Below are 23,889 nucleotides of genomic sequence, written 5' to 3'. Positions count from 1 at the left end.
CCCCCCACCATCCCTACCCCCACCCTCCACAGCCCCAACCCCCCGAGCGATGGGAGACCTTGTTGTCCAGCCCCGACCTACCGACCCAGCTCGCGCTGGCGGCTTGGGGCCAGGAACTGCTGGACGCATATGGGACCTGGGAAGAAGGTTCCACTCCATCTGGTGCCAGCGCGCACCAACCGTCACTAACGGCTCAGTACAAAAGTTGATTCTCTCTCTTTCTCAGTCTCACTACACCCGCTCACTTGTATGGTAGTTTTCTACCGCCAGCCCTCCCGACCATCTTCACCGAGTTGTTCTACAAGGCTAGCCCTGTCGAAAAACTAGGCGACGAAGCCCCTTAGGTAGCGCTGCGTCGTTTCCACCAACCCAAAAGCCTTTTATTCTCGCTCGCCACAATTCAGTAGCTACTCGACGTATAAGATGACGGCGCACATGTTACTGCTCTAATCGGCGCTCGGACTCACCTCTGGATCGTGAGTGCTTACTTCGTGAAAAAAAATCTATAGCTTTGAAGGACAAAAGTAGTCCGTGTCGCCGAAGGCGGAACAGTGACTGTCATCAAAATTTGTACCACCTGCGTCTGCATCTCCAATCAACACAAAGTTGTTCTCTTCACTGCCTTTTACAAATGTCCCATAAAGTAATCTTTCACATTCACTTCCTCCCCACGAACGTTTCCCTCACCGACTGTTCGGTCAACACCTTCAGTTCTTGCCTTCCCCTCATGGACCTTGCTAGTCAGACACCGAGTCGCCTCAATTGCGCTTACTACGGTCACTTGCCACCTCAAGCGTTGACATGCGTCGATTTAGTATTGTACCATAAAAACGAGTATTGCGCTTTTTATGCTGCTGTGTATTTACATGGATCACACATGAACCGCGTTCAAGTTAACGTGGAGCTCGCCTTGTTTCTCAGCAAGCCGTCGCTGCTGATGACCTCCCGGAACAGGCAGCTGGCGACGACAGGGTCGAGAGAGCTGAGCGGGTCGTCGAGCAGGTAGACGTCGCTCTGGCTGTACACCGCCCGCGCGATGGAGATGCGTTGCTTTTGGCCGCCGCTCAGGTTTGTTCCCTGAGTGTTTTAAATGCGAAAAGATCGACATGACAACCGACGTAATAACCGATTGACATGACATTGATAACTGAGTTGCGCGCTATTCTATACACATACTAGAGCTCCCTGCCGGAAAACTCGACGCTACTATTCTATAGTGTTCTACTAGTCGGTTATTCGTGATCTTCAAACGACAGCTCCTAAAAAAAGAGACAAATTAAGGGACGAGCGTTTACGCTATAGTTATACACGTGTACATTATATTTATAACAAACTTTCATTCACGGACTCAGGCAATCGAATGGCTTACGGAAGAGACATGCATGCCAGGAGAGTCGACAGCTACATTAGAAACATGATATTTGAACGCTAAAGAAGGGCGTCCCTCTAAGAGTAACTGCCAGCAAAAAAAGTGCGGTGTCAGTGAGAGCACAATTGCAAGACAGAATACTTGGAGTGAGAGTCAATTGGCAATACCGGCCGGTAAGGGAAGGCAGTGCTGGAACCCTAACTTCCCACACTGTTGTTTAGAAGTGAAGTGGCTGGAAAGGCACGTTTCTGAGTTCTTTAGCATTGTCTTCTACAGCACTCAGTTATCGTCGAACTGAGCTAATTCAGATATCAAAAACACACAGGAGATTATTTATTGCGTTTACTGCATGTGACGCCGCTCAAGTTCTGTATGAGACGCTGTAGAGGAGAACTCCGTAGCAGTTTTTACCATCCGAGCTTTTTTTTTTTTCAACATGAACCTAAATGTAAGTCTCTTCGACGTCCGAGGCATCTTGGCGCTGGACATCGCCAAGGCCTTCGACACGGTCAAACACAAGCACCTCCTCGACTCTGTGACGAGACTGAACCTTGGCGAACGCTTCCATGCGTACGTGAGCTCTTTCCTAAGAGATCGCAAGGCCACGATCAAGTTGGGCCAGATCAAGTCGGACGGATGCGCGCTGGGAGCCTGCGGCACGCCGCAGGGTGCGGTGTTATCTCCACTGCTCTTCAACATCGCCATGAGAGACCTATCAGTCCGACTCGACCGAATCGGGGCCGCCAATCTTAATCACGCTCTCTACGCGGACGACATCACCGTCTGGTGCGGCGGTGGCTCGGACGCAGCGGTGGAGCGGGCCCTGCAAGAGGCCTTGCACGTCACGGAAGAATTCCTCGAGGGCACGGGACTGGTCCTCTCGCCGACCAAGTCGGAACTCTTGCTGTATCGGCCCGACAGAAAAGGCCGCAAGTTCGACACGACGCTGGACCAAGTACCGATTGAACTCAGAACGAAGACGGGTCAGCGCATCCAGAGGGTGGATTCTCTCAGGGTGCTCGGACTGGTCCTCAATGCAAAGGGCAGCAACGCGCAAACGATCGCGCGCCTGAGCGCGAAGACGGAGAACATGCTCAGACTCGTTTCGCGAGTGACGAGCAGGAAGGGGGGCATCAGCGAAGCCAACCTCATAAGGATCTACCACGCCTTCCTCTTGAGCCATATCAACTACGTGGCTTCTGCGCTAAGCTGGTCGCGGTCGGAGGAGAACAAGATCGAAGCACTCATGAGGAAGAGCATTAAACGAGTCCTCGGCATCCCCGTGACGACTAGCACGGAGAAGCTGATGCAACTCGGGGTCCACAACACCCTGAGCGAAGTGATCGAAGCACAGAAAACGGCACAGATTGTTCGCCTCTCTACCACCAAGGCCGGCCGTCGAATACTGGAGATGGCGGGTCTGGCAGCCATGGCCGAGGAGTCGTGCGCAGTCCCGCTCTGCGAGGGTGAAAGGGACGCCTTTCGAGTCTCCCCCTTCCCGAGGAACGTTCATCCACAGCACAACGAGGCCCGGCGCGCAGCCAGAGCCCGAGCACTCATCAAGACTGCCCTGCAGAACCCAGAGCTCGCGTCCTTTGTCGACGCGGCGCGGTATCCCGGATCGAACTCCTACGTGGCTGCGGTGGTTGACCCACAGGGCAAGATCCTGAATGCGGCGTCTATACAACGTTCGACGGCGTCCGTCGCAGAGCAAGTCGCAGTGGCGCTGGCTCTGTGCGAACCCGGGCGCACGCAGATCTTCACAGACTCCAGGTCGGCGGCGATGGCCTTTCTCGCCGGCTCGGTCTCGGCCGAGGCTGCAGCGGTGCTGAGGACCCGCAAGACAGGCACGGCCCGTCACGTCATCACTTGGTTCCCGGCTCACATGGGCCGGAACGTCTCCCCCGGCTCGATCAACCCGAATGAGCTGGCCCACGACCAGGCGCGAGGTCTCATCAACCGCGTCGGTCCGAGGGGCCCAGCTTCGCAGGGGATCGACCGAACCACGGACCCGCTGCTAACTTTCCACGAGATAACTGCTCACTACCAGCTGGGACGCAGACAGTTTCCGGCTCCTCACCCGAAGCTAGGCAGACCCCAGGCGTCGGTGCTAAGAATGCTGCAGACGGGCTCCTTTCCGTCTCGCTCAAGGCTGAGCCACTACACTCCGGGTGTGGATCCCCGCTGCCCAGACTGCGGCGAGGAACGATCCACTTTGAACCACATGCTGTGGCAATGTTCTGTGTTGCGCCACTCGCCTTTCAACAGGCAAGAAGATTGGGATGAAGCCGTCAAGAGCGACAAGCTTCAAGTCCAACTTCGGGCTGTCCAAAGGGCCTGCGCCAGGGCTGAAGATCACGGTCTTCCGCCCCCGGCGCGGGTGCGGCCCGCGACTACGACAACGTAGTCCCTTCGGACCAATTAAAGTTTCTTGTCTGTCTGTCTGTCTGTCTTCCCGCTCTATCATATTAAAAGGGAGGTAGTTTAGGAGCGCAGGCACAGCGACTTTGTGCAACAGAAATTCTCTTCGAGCTTTTGGCATTAATATTTTATGGTGCTCATTTCAGGAGCCTTTAAATCAAGGGGAAGGGGGCCAGGATAATCTGCATTGGACATGCGCTTAGAAATAGTGGCCAAGTTGACTTCTTTGTTTATTTAAACACCATGAATAAAGCGTAGCAGACTGCATGATGACAATGACGCATGTTTAAAGAAACAAATATTTGTGGCAAAATTTAGTGTCGGCCCCAAAGGAACGTTGCTGCCAATATGGGGCTGTGTATATGGGTGTTATTAGTTTAGCGAGCGCTTGTAGCTCGTCAGACGAACACCAGCGAGCAGGAAAGATGCTCTGCTGCTGATATATGTGCCAGTGAACGTCACTGCTAAAGTTACACAACGGAGAACGCGAGGCAATATTGTACCTTTTGCCGACCCTATTAGCAACTAAAACATTTTTTAAAACTTTTTTTATCCTCTTACCGCATGCACAATAGACTTCTATATCTGCTACTGAAATGCTAAAACCTACTGTAGGCCTTGTTAAAGCCAAACGCAGATATTCTTTATGTATACGTGTAAGTCTTCGTAACAATTCGATATGGCACCTTGGTTTGTACTCCTTTTTATTCTTTTCCGGATGTTTTTGTCAGAATGTAAACTGCATAAGGTCGTGAACCTACGTAAAGCAGTTCTAAATCAGATGGCTGAAACAAAAGTGGGTCTCAGTCAAGTGTTTCGTTCTATCTAGGAATGTATCCCGGGAATTACTTGTGCTCATACTGTTTGTGTTAATTGGCCAAGTTATTACCATAAAAACGTTGTAGCAATTATTTAGACCTAGTTCCAGCACCTCCGTTTTGCATACCAGTACCCTAATTTTAATTCGTGATTGTATAACTCAGTCGGATGTGCGAACATGTCTTTATAATAAATAGTTTAATTTACGTTTCAGCTGTATATTACTCTCATAATTTCACTCCCACCCATTTACCTGTAGTAAACTTGAGTTTTCGCCATACATATGTTTCTGTTACTGTCTGCCATATTTGGAGGCGCAGACCTTTTCAAGCCTGCATATAGCTTTTTGTTTAATTGTCCATTTGACACTGAAATCTAAAGGTGAGCGATTGGCTGATTGAAATTGGGAATGAAGCAGTCGTAGCACAAAAGGAAAACGTAGGACGACGTGATAAAGCAGAACAATCATATCTCGTACCACATTTCAGTGATAGCGACATTCGTTAGCGCTGTTCTCCGTAAACGGAACTCTACCTTTTCTCCAACTTCGGTCATATCTCCTGACTGCAGCCTGTTGAAGTCGTTCATCAGTTGACAGCTTCGTACAACTCTTTCGTAAAAGGCCGCGTCCATGGATTTTCCGTACACGATATTGTCCCGTATTGTCATATTGTGCAGAACCGGTAGCTGAGGCGCGAATGCTATGCGGCCCTGAAAAGAACCAAACACGTAAGATTCTTGATGAACAGTAATTCTTTATATTTTGTTCATTTACTAAAACGGTCACCATCGTTTCATCTATAGCGGCTGGGAGACTTAACACACATACACAATGCCCTGAAAAGGCCGTGCCAGCTAGAGCGTGGATATCTGAATTTCTATTTTATTTGACCAGTGTCTTTTCTCTGCAAAGTTCCTCCAGCAAGCTGCACCTCAATATGGGGATATAACAGGTGACAATAGAATCAATTTTAAAACATGTAAGTGGCTCTGCCTGGCAGAACATTAAACTGGCAGCCGGACAAGTGGGCACTGCACGACAGATTATACTTACGTACGGCAGTTAGAACCACCGGTTGCGGCTTGGAAAGTACTTACTAGTTTGGTTAAAAAAAGCATAGGACATAATCTTCAGCGCTGAACACTATGATTGAATGATCGCACACTTTGCGTGGCCATCGGAATTTACTGCGTAAGCGTGCATGCGGCTTAACTAGTCCGAAGCTCCATCTGTTGTTTATAAAGAAAAATAGTTATTACTAATAATATTCTGTCTTTTTTCTCAACGTGCCGTAACCATGGCAGATGAACTTTCTGAAGGGGTTATCAAACAAATATCGAATGGTAGGACTAAACGTTAAAGATTCACCATATTTGCAGGCAGAGCCATCTGACTGCCGCAAGTGATGATTTACAGGGCACACAAAAGATTCGGACTCGTGATTTGTTTGGTTTATGAAAGAGCCGTCCTGCGTCGAACATTTGAAAAAGAAAATGTGCGCTGATACAGTTCTTGCTTGACTATATAACAAGTTTGCAGGTTAAAAATGTCGATGACGCCTTCATCAGTATACTTGGACAGAGAAATATCGAAAGTTGCAATGAAGGTGTGCTCTAGAGTCAGACGCGCGAGAAAAAATCCTCAAATAATACGAAGAAACACCAAGGTTATCTGCGCTTACCGCGAGTTACGGCGCTTTAAAAGCAGTGCCTCAAAACGCTACTACAAAAGCGAGGAATGGCTGTAAAAGGAAAGCTGCGATAAGTTGCGCGTTTATTCCCGTTTTTCATCTATTGGGGGTATTTCGTCTCTGTTACAAGACGAGACAAGTGCGGGTTGTGACAGTCTCGCGGATACAAGCCCGGTAACAGCACGAAGCCTTGCAGTTTGATTTTCAGGCAGTGCTACCGTGTTCTCTTAAATTGTTTGAGCAGTGGTTGTGATGTTTACTGTGGCTACGTAACTGAAATCCATAGGTTAAATGTTGACCACACTCCAGTGAAAACTGCATTTAGGTTTAGGGGTTGTCAGTGTACTTAAGTTACACAACTGTCACACACACGCATTGTAGATGCATCAGACCTACTTCATTTATTGTTCCTCACTTTACTACATAGGGACGGTGTCATTAGCACGGCAACATGTCTAAAATATTTTAACTGACATTTTTTGTGCTTCAATGAAGATTTTGAGTCTGTTCGTGGCGCACGAAGAAAAATGATCGAAATCATAGAAAGCGCAAGTTTCGACACTTCCAACAGGTACATACGAATTGCGTTTATAATAACCCACTACTTTGGCTCAGAATTTGCGAAATATACTTTCACAATGCAGCGCACCCATATCGTGCTGAATATAAGAGTGACACAAATAGGATGCTAGTATAAAGGGGGTTAATTGAGTGGCCCGATTTTTATTAGTCATATCATGAGAAGCGAACAAAGGCTGACACCATGGACAACATAGGGGAAATTACTTATGATTAATAAATGATATAAAGAAAGGTTAATCTAATGGAAATGAAAGTAGATGAAAAAACAACTTGTCGCAGGTGGGTAACGATCCTACAACCTTCGCATTTCAGTGTTTGTTCGCTTCTTATGATATGACTAATAAATATCGGGCACCTCGGATAACCCCCTTTATAATCGTTTATTACATAACGAGGGTGTCGAATCCGGCAACATTGAAGCCTTGAGGTAGCATGTGTGGGTTTATTGACCAGTTGCCTTCACTCAAAAGGATCACGCTCTCGCGACGTCTGTGGCAGAAAGGACGTTCCACGTCCGCCACTAAGGTCTGTGAGTGGTGGCGCTGGCTAACACTCCCAGGCTTCGACTAGGAAAACCTAAATACCCAAGAAAGTGGATGGGGAAACGGTGCCGCGGTAGCTCAATTGGTAGAGCATCGCAGGCGAAATGCGAAGGTTGTGGGATCGTTCCCCACCTGCGGCAAGTCGTTTTTTCGTCCACTTTGATTTCCATTAATTTATCCTTTCTTTATTTTATTTATTAGGCACAAGTAATTCCCCTAGTTTGTCCTTGGTGTCAGTGTTTGTTCGCTTCTTAGAAGAGGATGCTAGTCATATCTGCTATGGAAGCCAAGCTACTTGATGCGACTGACACAAGTTAGTTTTAAGTACTTACTCTGCAGGCGACATTGCCCCTAATTAGGTGCATGTCTCCGAGTATAGCAGCGAGCAGAGAGGATTTGCCGCTGCCCACGAAACCAACGACGCCAATCAAGGCCCCTGGCTCTACCGAAAGGTCTATATCGGTCAGCTGGGCAAGAGAGACACCGTGGGTAGGTTTCGCCCACGAGAAGGAGCACTTCTGCAGTAGCACGGTACCTGCGACATTTTTTTCAGCAGTCGAAGTCAACCAATGTGCTTGCTGCGAAATTCCGACTTCCACTATGATTAACTTTCTTCGAGACAGAGGAAAGGTTACTCACTTTTCAGCACCAAAAGGTCACATTTGATGGCGTAGCATTCCCGTCAACAGAGTCACACGCACACATATGACAGTACACGTGGGCAGGTGCCATATTCTGACTTTTACATTAAAACAAATTTTGCAGTGACGGCTTTATTTGCCAACTGAGGCAAGCTGTGCCAGTAATTTGTCCCAGTAATTTGTACCATATGTCTATGAGACAGCTTAAAAAATTGCAGTACATTGCTCCTCATATTACATCCGTTCGCTGATCAACCTTGATGCTTTCGAAAAAACAAAGCACCATTTCTTGTGATACCGGTAACATGTGACAGGTAATTGCGATGTATCGAAGTACACACGAAAATAATATTATCTGCATCTTTTAAATGATGACTATAATGCCTTGCTAATTATTTAACCACCGGAAGAATAAGAACATTCGTACAAATTAACGGTTTTGTTTTGTTTGTAGCACCAAGAAGCAGGTTTTACATTTTTTGCAAATTACCGTTCTAATAAAGAATGACTACGAAATTTCTATAGCAACATGACCATGGGTATTATGCTTTCGCCTCTTTTGGGTATCCACCAACAACATAAAATAACATGCTTTGTCCCCTTTAGGCAAGCACAAATTTTCCAAAGGTGATTGCGCACATTAAAGGAGCAGACTTTTCCTTCGTTGCAATAATATCATTCAGACGTTCGTGGCAGCTGTCAAACTCATGAGCTGGAGTGAATGGTTCTTATCGCACGTAACTACTGTGCGTGATTTGCTACAGTCACAACGACCAACCATTTATCACGCCATTGTCTGCTACGAGTGATCGATGCCTTGAGTCGACAGGTTAACAAGGAAACAGTTTCACTGAATTTAGCATTTTCGAAACGACCTAATTGATGGGAGTAAGAACATCTGTAGTTATGAATGATCATATAATCCACATACTTTTCAATGGGAACCACCTTCGTGTTCTTATGAGCACTATATGAAACATGATAGAACGCCACTGAAACTGACCGAAATAGTGGCACAGGCGCTTCTAAATACGGGACTATGACAAAACACTTAACCCATGTATTCAGAAGTGCAACTTAAGTTGAAGCCCTTGCTTGACTTGATTGAAATGACACCTGGCGTTACCGCGCCCAAGGACGCTCACCACGTTTTTTTCGGCGCATTCACGATAGTCGTTTTTTAGATGAAGTCAATCATGGGCTTCAACTTAAGTTGCATTTCTGAATACGGGGGTTAGGGTACCATTATAAATTTAGCAGAGCAGTGCCATTCTTCTGAACAGCCTTATATCATAAGACGTAACGCGATTACTGAGCCTCCAGAGTTTGAGCTGTGCCATGTGGATGAATCTGCACAGCGTGTGTGACTACGCTCAGTACGTGCGAGAGTGGCAGAGATTGTGTTAACTGTTGGTCACCCCGACAGCCAATCTTTGTCAGAGAAAGTAATATTGGGCCCTAGGCGGAGCTGCAGGCCATCCAAGTCTTACATGACTACGCGTCTGGATTCTGGGCTGCTAGAAGGCTTGCCTATGTGTTCAGCGCTCTGTCCTAATCGTTGCTCACCTTGTTCCTGTTTTCTCTCCTCTTTCGCTCACCACGGAATAGCCGCCTAGAGCAATGTGTGCCTGCCTTTGCTATCCTTCAGCGTTGCTCTTTTTGCAAGTCAGCTCCCGGCAGACGTATATGACAATTGCTGAATGCTTGTAACATTCAAAGGCTAAAAATATGAACTCCATTCCGAAAAGTGATGCTCTGTGCAACATTCTGCATTTCAAGAAGGGAACAATGTAGTTGTCATTTCGTGTTTCAATATGACCTTGACAAACAAGAGCGAGAGCTAGAAATCAACAATAAATATAGTTAAAAGCCAACATGTCAGTCACAAAATTTGGTTTAATGTAACACATTTTATAAAAGAAGACGGCCCTATGAGATTTAGTTAAAAGGCATATGATGCCTTAATGTTTGTAAATAGGACAAGTTAGTAACGTTTTGCCTATAACAGCAAAGGTTGGCTTGCTACCTTGTCTCGTGGAAGCAGAATTGTTGGCGTCACATTTTGTTTCCTTGAACTCTTCAGCCGTACAGAAGTCTGCTATTCTTTTCAGAGAGAGTTTGACCTGAAAAAGGTATGAGAAGCACTCTTAGCATAACAGACAACACTGTGGAATTGAAGCGCTTGTTAGCACTAGTCGCAGTAACAATCATATTTGAAAGTAATTTAAATTATACAATTATGAGACGAAAATATGCCGACTACATTCACACCGGCTCGTAAGGCATATTTTGGATGGTTTTATCATTCTTAACTAATAGCAAGCCATATATATCGGCATTATACCAGGCTTCGGAACTGGACCGCACTCAACCGAACAGTATGCTGGCAGTTGCGCACTTACTCGAAGATGCAAGGACAGTGAATCATTGCAATAATTATGCTTACCTCTATTACAAACTGCGCTTAATGGCAGCAGTCACCAGCAGTTCACCAAGGCACATTATTTACTGTGAGCCGCCCAGCCTAAGCGTGGATCATGTGTCAAGCGTAAACTGCCTCGTTTGAAAGGTAACGTTATAACACGTTTTAAAGGAAACATTAGGGCAATAATGCGTTCTCGAAGAAATGATTAAAAGTACTTGTTCTGAGACACCAACAGTTTGCTAAAGATTTGCGCAGCCTTGTGAACATTTTTCGATTACGGCCTGTGCTCTGAGTAACAAAGCTGGGAAGTAGCCTCAGGTGACTCTTTGAAGAGCTAGCGCATTCTGTGACCGTCATTCATTTTCTTTCACTTTTTGCATCTTTGTAGTCATTTTTGGACACGCTATCAATCAATAAGTATTGAACATCATATTTGTAAAGTTGTTGCATATGTGGATGAACATACAGAAGGAAATCCCACACCTCACAGCTCTTACATCCAAGATATTCTAGTAGAACATGCATCTATTGGTCTTCAAACGGAAATTTATGTTTCACATTTCATATCTATCCGTTCTTCACCACTAATTCCCCCGTAAGGATTGTTTTAGAAAAATACATCAACGTGAACGTGTGTCATAGAACTACAGCTTTTTTGTCGCTAATAAATTTTATTTCACATATTACTGAAGTTAAAGAACAACACCAATTACCGAGAGTGGGATTTACCCATCTAACCCAATATAAGGCGAAATTGTATTCAGAAAAGTGTGCAACACAAAAATCGCAACGATAGCGCCGAGTAATAGGTCACGGGCCATATCTGTATTCCCATATATACATGTATCGTCGTGTACTTAAAGGCAATTCATTGCAAACGTGATTTGCAGCGCATACATAGACAACTAGGGGACAGAAAGAACGGCTGAAATGAGCGCTGTCTTGCAACTGAATTTTATTTCGAATAACAATTATAGATAACCAAGAAACCAAGACAAGAGCATCCCCTCTAAAACGCAAAGCCAATGTGTGCAAGTTAAACGAGCCACAACTGCCCTCTTAAGAGCAACGAGAGCGCATGTGCTATCCCAAGAAGGCAAGTGCTTTATTTGTTAATGCTATTGACGGTTTGCTGACCATGTCACCCTTCGAAATCACTGCTGCTTCAATTATAAGTCTAGTGTTTTCAATAGGATACCTTGCTACGATACTGGTCCTTTGAAAGAACGAAACAAAGTCGCATTGTGCGCAATGGACTCCAAGAAAGACTCCTCGCTCTTTTCGCACGGTATTGCTGTGTTCTTGCTGTCTAACGTTGACATCTACCTGTTTGCCCTACACAAGACAGACCGCATTGCAAGCGCCTCTTGTAAGCTACACCTTTTGTACAATCCGTAAACTTTTTTGTTATTGATAGTGCAATAAGTACGTTCTTTGGCATCATTATTAGTTGTAGTGCAAAGCTCTGCAAGTTTTCTAGGATCAGAAAAAAACTACATCGACACCTGCTCTGTCCTATTTTCTTATATCTGTGAGAGATGAATATACGACAGAACAGATGCCTTATTTTTTCACTCATGTACCTGAGGCTCACTTCTCTGAGGATTGCTTAACCTACTGCGCAAAATCTCTGAGAGAAAGACAAGAAGGTTGCTGAAGGCACCCAGCTGCCTTCAATCAAGCGATCGGCGAACTGTAACTAGGTTCTATTAAATGATAGCAAACTTTATTTAGTGCCTTGTGCAGGCAGGAATGAGCAATGCCTCTCTGAATCAGTTTTGAATGGGCGGATGCGTGGGATAATAAAGGCATATTGACACACGGCTCGTACATCGAGCAAGCGTTATGCCGAGTAAATGATAGTCTCAAATCTACAGGCCAAAGAATAAGTCTGTTTTGGAGGGATCGCCGTTGTCTTGGTTTCTTGGTCATATATGATTGTTATTTGAAATTAAAAAAATCAGTTGGAAGACATCCCTTGTCTTCATCAATCTTCCTGTCCGCTTGTCTATGTATGCGCTCTAAGGTACGTTTGCAGTGGATTACCAAATAGCCGGTATTAAAACCCTGCTTCAAGGTAAACGCTGATGCTCAAGTTGCGAAGAAAGGTTGCGAGAAAATTTTCATTCACAAAAATGAACGCAACATGAAGCAAAACGAGTTTTTGAGCTCCAAACTACCTTTTGCTTCCACTTGTAAAGCAAAAACTGTCAACCGGAAGACAACATTGCTTCCGGATAAATGGGGTGAACTTTTGAGATTTTCAAAGACGTCGTACAGTTTAGTAGAATATTTTGGGGCACAAGAGGTTCATTTTGCTGGGCCGTGACGGCAAGTAAACGTAAGTGCCCGCTTGAATGTACTGGAGACAGCGTCCGGTGCGCCTAAAATTCACAAGTGTATGAGCTTTCAATTTTCAGCGAAACAATTCAATTTTCCTGTTGAAAGACGGCTCAAAGCAGGTCGTTTAGGCACCACAGCTTGTGTAAATAATTATGTTGCTGTGCATCAAGACCCACATATGATCATGTCAAGGATGACTGGTTCGTACGGTCAGCATCATTCGTTAGGCTACAAATTTGGCCTTTATTTGTAAATTATCTTTTTCCCTATACTCCCTGATGTTCTTCAGCTCTCTATCAGCAATAATTATGGCATTTTAGAAGTTGACGAGGCCGTAGAAGAAAAGCTTGCTTGAAAAAAATATTGCTGATATTCAAGCATTCGTCAAAACTTTTATTGAACACAGTGCGCGGAATCGTGGACCTGCCAAAAACAGAAACAAGCGCAAGTAGGAACTGCTTTATTACTTCAAAATTATTAGCGTAAATAGTGACAACATGTGCTCTTAGTTCACTGATCACACGTGCACTTGCGTGTGCCAAGGCAGGTACTTGTGAAACATTATGCACAACATATAAGAGCGCTGGCGTGCGAGAAACACAATCACAGTAAGCATTATCTATTGAGGTATTTATGACGTGAAAGCTGATGTAGGCTTTTTTAAGTGAGAACATATCCTACTCGTATAACCTTCAACTTCGTATCTGTTTGCCAGTACATGGAGTACCTTTTTGTTCATAGTTTCTTGGGCCCTTCAGTTTGGCAATTTTTCGAGGTGCCAGCGATGCCTGCATAAACATGGTATTTGTTGTTGAGTTGTAAAAAAATGCACACGATGCCACTTTTCGCGAAATTTGTGGCCGCCACGCCACAAAAAGCCAACATATCTCAGCTCCAGTACTTCAGCAGTCACGCTGTCAGTATCCAAGCCAGATCTGGCCGCATGGCCGTACGTTTTATGTGCTGTGGCACCGGTGAAAAAATGTTATTTTTGCAATCCGCTGGAGAAGTACGTTTTGGGCTAAATTTTAGGGGCTTTACTTTGACGTAACGCTCTGTCCAAGTCAGCTTTCGCAGGATTATGAGTTATCCTGTTAGTGCTATTGAGAACAATGAGGAAATATTTCGATACTCTAACCTCATTGAGCATATGGACATGAAAGATTGGACACTTAGCTGAAGCCAAAGTGTAATGTTAAGTATAACTTTTTAACGCAGCAACGAAGATAACGCTACGGTTGCTTGAATATACGCTAGACATTTGGAAATTTCATTCCCCGTGGCAATTTTGTTTCGCACTCACCTGGCTGAAAATCCTTAGCGCTTGGCCGCTGCTGCCCATTGCGAGATCGGTTATGTAGAGCAGCGACACGCAGGAGAACGACAATGCTGGAGTGAGCACGATGTCCGGTTCCAAAGCGTACAGTGTAGAGAAGAGGATGATTGTGAGCTGCAAGAGTCGTGCAGGATATATCTGAACACTTCGCAATACTTGACTAATCACAGAAGCGTAAATTCGTCAAAAAGATATGTAAAACATAGTGACGTACTCAAACATGCAGCACGATTACGGATAAAATCGACTCTTTACTATGCATGTATTACAAAGCTGCCTCCTATGCACACGCAGATTTGCAATGTCTAGCGGCACGCCAAAGCGCTGAATTGGTATTTATAAAAAAAGTATTTACAGCACCCTGGCGTGAGGACGTCGCCCACGTAGGGTGAAGACGTCGTCTGCTCACTTGATAAATAACGTTTAATACTACTACTACCACTACTGCAGGCTTAATAACATGATGTGGTGCAGGGGTACGGCTACAAAGCAGACACACAGAATACTTTGCGCCATATTATGTCATCAAGCCCTGCTTAGCGTGAAAAGTCAACTGAGTTTGTTGCCCAAGAAAGTTCATGAAAGTAAATTATGGGGAAAAAGCAGAAATCAACCACTCCACGATACATACAATACCCCACTAATTAGTGACGACCAAGGAAACAATACAATGGCTGTGCAATGATAATGGAGGAACATGGACAGATAATTCCTTATCTGTCCATGTGTCGCTACATGAACTCATTGTTCATTTAGTGCAAGAACGCCTTTGGTGCAAGAAAAACGCAGAAGTAGAACATAGCGGTATGGTCTACATGGACATACACGTAGTGACATTGCAAGAAGTTCGTTCCATTCATTAAACGAAAACGTACGAGCATGTCGCTTCTATCAATAAAAACGGTGCAAAAGCAGAAAGTACCGAAACGAAATGTACAAGGTGAAATGAAAGACATACATATAAATGCTGATCCCTAACTCAAGGGCCTTATCTGGCAAGGACTGTAGTTATTGAGCACGTGGCAGCATCGGCAGATCATCAAGAGCCGGCGTACGTAATCAAGCTCAATAACAAATCCATTTAAAAGGTCAAACGAGACACAGAAATTGAGAATAATGCAACAGAAGTATGTAATTTTCTAATATACAGTGCTTTGAACCAAGTTCTTTTTTTTAAGGGATAGCACGGAGCTTCGGCATTTTTAAACAGTACTTTTTGCATTGAGGCCAGTATTTTACCCCACTAGCTTTTGCCCTTGCACCCACCACTGAACTAGTGGAGGAGTAGACGCAGTCCAATAGGGCGTCCAGAAGATTCACTCGGAACAACCATTTGAGCTCCACGTTTCTGGGGCGGAGGACGGTCTCCTGAAGGGCGTCTTCCCACGCGTACATTTTGACAACTCGTATCGTAGAAAGCAAATCAGCAATGGCCTTGAGACGCTCGTCACGAGCCCGCAGCACGTTGACCTGTGAGAATGCGCGTTAAGCAATGCTTAATTTCGCTGCAGTGTAGACGACACCAGCGATTAGATACATTTGCCAACTTCATCACAAAGACTTAACCCAGGACAATGCTTCAACTCTGCCAAACGAAAAATCCCCATTTTTGAAATAGATGAATAAAAGTTAAAATAAAATGCAGCTGCTCTGCACATAGTTGAAGTAATTCACTTACAAAAATTGGACGTTCGAGAAGTCTACTCACGGTCATAGCGAAAAATCAGCTAAAAATTGATTCTGAATGCAAGTGTTATGAAAATGCAAGGTCAGCATATTTTTTCTGGAAAACCGCGTAGCTTATCCTGATTGATCCATATTATCATGATGATCCATATCCTGATTGACAGAGGTATATATTATTTCGAGCAGCCGCTTACTGGAACAGCCTTCCGCAACTTCTCCAATTCATTTGACAATTCTACTAGCGCTAATAGCAGTTCTTAAGTAGTCGCGCCTTATTTAGTACGCCATGATTGCATACATGTATATATATTTATGTATAAGTATGTCTACATGGTATATATTTTTGTAGTAAAATTCTTTAATGATCCTCTTGTTTCCTGTGTGTAGTTACGCGCACCCACCTTCACGCAAAACCCCTCCTCAGCTCGTTTTAACTCTTGCCCTACGATGGCGAAAATACGTGTGTTTTGCATGTTACGCTAGATTCTTTTGGAACTATTCATCCCATGGGCTTTGGAGGACTCGAATGGCATTCCTGGATGAACCACTTAAACGCCAGACACTGTTCACTTTTGTGAATTATTATAGTACAAGCAGGAATTTTGTGTTCTTACTGAATTTTAGAATTCTACCACTCCGCGCTCTAATTCTCAAAGGCGGAAATAAGTACAGCTGAAATGACAGCAGGAACTCAACGGCTACGCATAAAATCACGGCTTGCTCTTGCGTGAGAAGAAAGCTCGTTTTATTGTATGGCCAGTAATTTCTCCAGCAAGCCCCGCGCCATGTCGCTACACTGTCAAAGCCGTGGTCACAACAGACGAATATTCTTCTCGCGGCAAAACGTGAATTTTCTGTATTCAGTGCCTGCGCTCATTTCTTTAACTGGAATGGACAACAAGTAATGCCAATATGCCTGGTTTAATTATTTTTCCTCTCAATGTGGTCCACAGAATAAATAATCACTGCGGCATCTATAACTTCTATAGTTTCTGCGAATTGTGCATATTTACCCTACGGTATGACGTCGGGCGCTTGTGGATAATATACTGTTAAGCGCTCCATGAAGCGTGAGATTTTTGAAATCATGCTTGGATAGGTCATACTCATACTCGCGCGAGCAAAATGGTTTAAAGTGCGGGTTTTTACGCAATGGTGAAAGGAGGGAAAATTACGAAAGAAAATCAAAGACAGGAAATGTCGACCCAACACGTGGTCATGCCGCGGTAAGGTTTTCCAACACCACTCTAGTCACTCTCGGCACACGCTGTTCCGAAAAGACAACGGGCTAGATATCACCGTACAGTGGTCGCTAGAGCCGCACGTTGCGAAGAAGGCGACAAATGCATACGTCGCAATAAATGACCGAAATTGCGCAAGGGTGTCGGGAAGTACAGGCACAAAGCGGTTCGCAAAGCGCCAAAACAAGTGGGCATTGTTTATAATCTATCGGGAACCAAGCTCAGTGGGTCGAGTCCGCCGAACGTGGGGTCACGTTGGGCCGACGTTTTGAGAGAGAAATGTTGAAAGGGGATGCCTTCCCGGAGAGATGACTTGTGAAGACTGGCTACATGACCTACTGCTTGCTTTCACGGAGGAAGGGGAAACAGTAGCAGCGAACACTGGGCAACAAGATTGTAGTGAAACGAATTGGCCCAACACGTTATTCAGAAGTCAGAGGGCGTGGTAAGGTTTTAGTGCTTCCGCTCTGCAAGCAGAGCTACGGCATGAAAGCCAAAGAATGCCGCGTTCATTAAAACCACCCCTTAAGAAAACATTCTCAAGCCGTACGCCGAGTCTCAGAGCTAACGTGTTCGGCCCATACTGCGAGGGAACAGAGAGAGTTCGCGCGCGTCAAAATTTGCTTCGTTGGGCATTGCTTCTCTCCCAGCTTATTTTCTTGCTACGCGCCCCCACCTACTCGATTTGCTTCCACCCCATGCTTCAAACCATTAGCATCGGCGCTCACCCAGAAGCGCTTTTGCAGGAAGGAGCTCAGAAAAGGCAGGAACAGAACCAGTACGGTCCAGGCGGCGCAACACAGCGACGGGCCGACTCCGGTCCGCACTGCGAGCATCCAGAAGACAAAAGGGAGGAGCAGGGCTCCGAAAAGTGGCAGCACAATCGCCATGGAAGAGCAGCAGGACAGCCATGTGTCGACGCTCAGCAGCGCAGTGATGTGCCCGGCTGGGTAGCGTCGTCTGCTTTCGGTTGACATATTTGTGACCTGAAACGTATAGACCATGGCACGCAGCATGAGTAGGCGTCCAACATGGTGAACAAGCTTCTCTGGAAATATATTATGTTATATAGCGACGTTCATCTTTGCCAAGAAATCATGTCTAGACTGTCTAGCTGTGCTTTTCTCATTGGTATATGTAATAGTGTCTCATTCGTGCCTCTTAAAAAAAGCCTACCTAAGACAAACCAGGCCTTGAGCCTATTTGAGGAGGACTGTCACATTTTGTAGCGATGAACATTCTTGGCTAATTTAAATAATATAGGGCACTGTCGAATCAAATGCGGATCGAGTAGGTACTCACGGTTCGAGTCGTGTTCGTCTCTAGAAACGACTATTCGAAATAGCGGATATTCCTTTACATTGAACATTAAGTGGACAACAACAGTGCTTGGAGTTTGAAAGGAGAGAGAACGGTGTAAGTGCGGACTGCTCCGAATGATTCTGGTGCACAGGAGCTGGATCTAGGGCGCAGTGGCAACGGTTCCTGAGCGAGTTAGCGCATAGGGCAAATATGCTCATTATGAATTATTGAAAATTATTTAGAACACGTTTTCACTTGTATGCCTCATAACACAAACTAAAGACTCTACATGCATTTATGAACGTGTTACCTCATTTAATTAATGTCAATCTTATCGTAGCTCTAGATAACTTAAAGCAGTTGTTTCTCATCAACAATCTCCTCAGCTGACCAGACGTCTCTCTGCCAGCAGTATTACGCACGTTAAAATGTACCTGAAAATAAGCCATGTAGATAACGTCAATAAGGCTATTCGAACAGCCCTTAAGTATGCTTATTCCATTAACTCTTACTTTTTATTTTTTATGCTACTTAGAACTAACTGAAAAGTAGTAGCCATCCCCTGTGAGTCACAGCAGCTCCTCTGCTTAATCTTAGTTAAAGACAGTAATAAAAAACAGTGCACACTTAATATAAATATGAATATGTTGCCCAAATGAAATATTGCACTTGCGCGTGTAGGATATTCCGAATGATTACAGCAAAGCGCAATAATTTAGCTGCACAATATTATTTTACATTGTGACCATTCATCCTCTAATACTGTCCCAATTAATTATTTAGCTCGATATTGCGAATACTGCATGCGTTCAGAGAGAATTGTTGTAGAGGTAAAATATATTGCTGTACAGTACTAAAAGAAACAAAAATTACTGCAGTATACAAATTAGGTACATCTGCAAATGAGTTGCAAAATGAATGCTTTTATTTCTTCTAAACACAGCTGTCAACGTAGCGTGGTACAGGCACAAAACTACCTGTTCGCCTCTGTACATTCACGCATAGTCGAAAAACACACGGTACTGCTGTTTGCAGAAGTTGTAGCACAATATTTGAAGCCTACGTGAAACAGTGAGAATACGCGTAAAGCCAGAACACCTTTATTCTCGTTAGTCGTGACCACATAAATCCAACAGACAGAGAAGCCAAGGAAACGGTAAGGGAAATCAGGTGTGGTCGAAATTAAAATGTAGAAAACGATGAAGAAAATGGAAATAATAGTGGACGAAAGGATGAGTTCCCGCCGGTGGCAGCCAAACCAACAACCTCCGCATTACGCCTTCGTTGCACAACCAATTATGCTACGACGATAGCTATAAATCCAGCCACTGTCTTAGATATTCATGTTTGCTAGATCTAGCCCTGGAGTGTTAGCGAGCGCTACTTAGGACCATCCATGTTGGGCGGATATGGGACATAATTTTTCGCCCGATGGAATCACGTAACACCTGCACTTTGGTTCCTACCGGTCGGCAAGTTATCTTTTCGTCCACTTTAATTTACGTTTGCTTCAATACGTTTGCTTCCATCCATCCATCCAATTATCCATCCATCCAATTATCCATCCATCCATCCATCCATCCATCCATCCATCCATCCGTCCGTCCATCCGTCCGTCCGTCCGTCCGTCCGTCCGTCCGTCCAACCATCCGTCCGTCCGTCCGTCCAACCATCCGTCCGTCCGTCCGTCCGTCCGTCCGTCCGTCCGTCCGTCCGTCCGTCCGTCTGTCTGTCTGTCTGTCTGTCTGTCTGCCTGTCTGCCTGTCTGCCTGTCTGCCTGTCTGCCTGTCTGCCTGTCTGCCTGTCTGTCTGTCTGTCTGTCTGTCTGTCTGTCTGTCTGTCTGTCTGTCTGTCTATCTATCTATCTATGACCTGCCACACCATTACTGAGCAGAATCTCAGTTATGGTGTGGCCTCTGCGAGTTCTGCGAGTTTTTGCAGTTTTTAGATATTAACATCACTTTAACACCAGATCACACGTGTTGGATGTACTCCCCACGAGCCCGGAAAGACCTGTTGCCTTTTGAGTCCGCTCATTCTAAGACGGTAAAACGCGCCATTGTTATGCTGTGCCTGAAGGAAGCCCTGCAGAAATCATGTGTTCACCTGGTAAAGGACAGCCTCAACAATCAGATTGGCAGGTTACAGAAGGCTGGTTTTCCCGTTTCCGTCGTGGCTGCTGTGGCAGAGAAGCTTCTGCAAAGCTTGAAACCTAGAACACCTCGAGAAGGCGGCGGTCAACCGAAGACCAGACTGGTGGTTCTCCCCTATATTCATAGGGTCTCCCACAACCTAAAGAATGTAGCCAATCGCTACGGTGTGCCGGTGGTATTTTCTGCCCCGCGCAAGTTGGCCTCTTTGTTCCCCCGGATTGTCTCCGGCTAGGAATGCGTGCGAGACTGCACGAAACGTCACGCCACCCAGTTTGTCAGGTGTTCGGTCGGGGCTGTGTATGAAATTCCCCTGACTTGTGGAAAAGTTTACATTGGCCAGACGGGCCGTTGTATAAATGAACGACTAAGGGAACATAAGCTTTCTATGGTTAACGAAAAAGGGTCAAATTTGCCCTTACATTGCAGCGTATGCCCTTTGGCTGCGCCTGATAAAGCATGCCAGCCTTTGCTGGCTAGAACCAAAATCTTAAGGCGCAGTCGTAACCAGGTAGCACGTGAACTCGCGGAGGCTTTTTACATTGATAAGTCAGGTGATGAATGCGTAAGTGATTCTAGTATCAATTTGTATAAGAAAGAGAAAACGTTCTTATCATGTGCGCTTAGGCAATGATTGAACAATAATCTAGGTATATATATATTTATGTTCTTTCTGAATAAAATCAGTCGCGAGTTTGCGCCCGTCCATGTCTTTACTCGTCCATGTCTTTTTTTAGCGCAATTCCCTTCTTTAAGTATGTACGACCGACTCGCCCAACAACGTGCTCTCCTGAGTCACCGTGAGATGGTCTGAAGGTTAGGTTCGGCACGTTGGAAAGATGTACGACACGGAGGAAGACGAATTAGACAAGGCGTTTCGTTGCAACACATATAGAATATATTAAATCGGTACACACATATTACACACATGAAAAGCTCTGTCAAACACGAGGCGTCCTAAAATATGGCTAGTCGGTCTCATGTTCCCAGGGTGCTAGTGGCGCCAGATGCGGTAGAGCTGTCTCCGGTGGGGTAATGGCCGAAACGGGGCACCCTCCGTCCTGTAGACGGACGCCCGAACTTCAGAACACCTCGCGTAGCTGCGGGTACAGCTGTCCCTGTGGGCCTTGTCGCACCCACCCAGCCCAGCGATGTTCGAAGAATCTCATCAGACAGGTGTTCATTCGCGATGTCACAATCAACGCGAACCGAGCAGCGGCGGGCGGTCCCTCCCTGTCTCCCGCAATTATTCCATTTAGCGCTACAGAAATTATGGAACATCTGCGCTGCGGGCGTCAAATATACGAGACTCGTCACAAGTCCCTCGCTAGGGAATAGGCTGTCGATCTTGGAAACATGCAGACGTTTATCCGCATTCGCTAAAGCTACACGCTACACATCCGACGCCATACCCAAACTCGTGTCCGTGGTGCGGAGGTAGGCCCGCACTCTACCACATATCGCGGTGGAATGAGCGGAAACACCGAACTCGAGATAATTACCTCCTAGGCAAACAATCAACCCCCAGTATGGAGTAATGGAAGATAAAGCTCGCCAGCTCAGACCCAGAGGTGCCATTGTCGCTTCTGAACCAAGTCCGGCTAGCAGCCGGGGCCAGTGGAGCCCAGGACCTAGGGCCCCACCCATAGGTTCTCCAAGACCATCTTACTCCCCAATAAATGTTTTCATCACCATCACCATCATTTCTACATAATCATGATGGTGCTGATGAACCTCTCTTATAGTCGCGCTGCACGAGACGTTCCCTTCTATTTTGTCTTCTTGCTGGTATAAGCTGTTCCCGTGTGCTATCTTTCCTGCCTTGAATTCTGCACTGTACTTCATCACAGAGGTCTTCCGGAATTTATTTCATTACTTAAGCCAACAATGGGTAACGCCATGTGGCAAGTGGGAAATATTTTCCGTATATAATTTTCGAATAAACAATCTGGTCTTCAACCAGCATGGAAAATAAGGTTTCTGATTCAGTGACAACAGCTGGGCAAGCTGTGCGAACGAATAAGCGTGGAATTATTGTGAGACTAATGAACTGCCCAAGCGTTAGTCTTTTATTGTGAGAGTCTTGTCTCTCCTAAGGGACTGACAAAAGAAAACTTCAAGTGCCGTTTCTGATACTAAGCAAAAGTTATCATCATATACCGGTTCAAGGAACGAAAACCTGAACTAGTTGATGCCAACGTAAAAATAAAAAAAAGTTTGTGGTTTTATGTTCCAAAATCCCTATCTGATTGTGAGGCACTACCGTAGTGGGCGACTCCGAAAATTTAGACCACCTGGGTTTCTTCAACGTACAGCTAAATCTAAGTACACGAGTGTTTTCGCCTTTCGCCCCCATCAAATGCGGCCGCCGCGGCAGAACAGAACACTTTCAAGGGTGTTACACTGATGTGACACATTTCGCTTCTTCCATAGAGCTACAATACATATTTCTAAAGTGCAGGCGGCAACTTTGTTTTAATATATTTTAGCTTATAAAATGCTTTTGTATAGTACTGTCCATTGTAAGAAACTTCGTGACAATTGAGTGGCGACCCCTGGTGCTGGTTATGCGCACCTCGTGTGAGGCAGCAAGGGCCTTTTGAGACTTCCAAAACGTCCTGTGTCGGCGCCTTGCGTCGGACGTCGTTCAGCGAAAAGAATCATTCCGAACTAGGGTGGTTGCTTGGGCTAGTTGGTAATTCATGATCAAAAATAACGTACAGCGCGAAGGACAACGACAGCGAGAAGGTCAACGCTGTGTATGTCGTCTATCGCTGTCCTTGTCCTTCGCGCTGTACGTTATTTTTGATAATTTTGAACCACAACCACGCAGGCCCACGGCGTAGCGCAGAGGCCTACCGGACTAATTGAATTCCTCAAGATACGTCAGAAAAATCGTGAAGTACAACCTAAACACAATCTACAGACATGATGGTGTCGGAATGCCGTTTGAATGTACCGGAAAACACAATTGTGTTACGCGTAAACTCAAACATTAACCTCTTTTCCAGCATTTCTACCATTCATAGAGTGGCGCGCTGCGCTCGGTTACTTGCAACGCAAACATCCAGATGGCGCTCTCCTCCGCGCATCTGCGGCCAACCGCAACAAACTTTGTTTCCACCAGAACGCTCGCCCACTCGCCTTCACGTATAGCGTTTGCCGCCAGTGCTTCCGGGTAAACATTACGGTTACATAAGGTGTAGTTGCTGGGAAGCATGGGATCTTTGAGTGCTATCGAGTTCCAATATTAAGAGGAAGCTTTAGCTCGGGCCCAACTCCGACGCGGCCTATTCAAATACATGTAAAACGCAAGAACGTTTTTCTGAGCCCCCGGACCG

General features: G+C 45.5%; 1 protein-coding gene across 1 annotated transcript in view; it reads right to left on the bottom strand.

Moving 5' to 3' along the window:
- Positions 1-888: 888 nt before the first annotated feature.
- LOC142558346 (ATP-binding cassette sub-family C member 2-like) overlaps positions 889-23,889 on the bottom strand; it is a 33,122-nt gene continuing 10,121 nt past the window's right edge. The window contains exons 3-9 of the mRNA XM_075670491.1: positions 17,825-18,082; positions 15,436-15,639; positions 14,137-14,283; positions 10,092-10,188; positions 7,757-7,959; positions 5,144-5,320; positions 889-1,077 (exon numbers count right to left, since the gene is read on the bottom strand). Of these exons, the coding sequence (XP_075526606.1) occupies positions 889-1,077; positions 5,144-5,320; positions 7,757-7,959; positions 10,092-10,188; positions 14,137-14,283; positions 15,436-15,639; positions 17,825-18,082 (1,275 nt within the window). The remainder of the gene's footprint in view (positions 1,078-5,143; positions 5,321-7,756; positions 7,960-10,091; positions 10,189-14,136; positions 14,284-15,435; positions 15,640-17,824; positions 18,083-23,889) is intronic.

This window comes from Dermacentor variabilis, chromosome 9 (assembly GCF_050947875.1).
Source record: "Dermacentor variabilis isolate Ectoservices chromosome 9, ASM5094787v1, whole genome shotgun sequence".
NCBI classification, from domain to species: domain Eukaryota; kingdom Metazoa; phylum Arthropoda; class Arachnida; order Ixodida; family Ixodidae; genus Dermacentor; species Dermacentor variabilis.
This window is presented reverse-complemented; position numbering and strand designations above follow the sequence as displayed.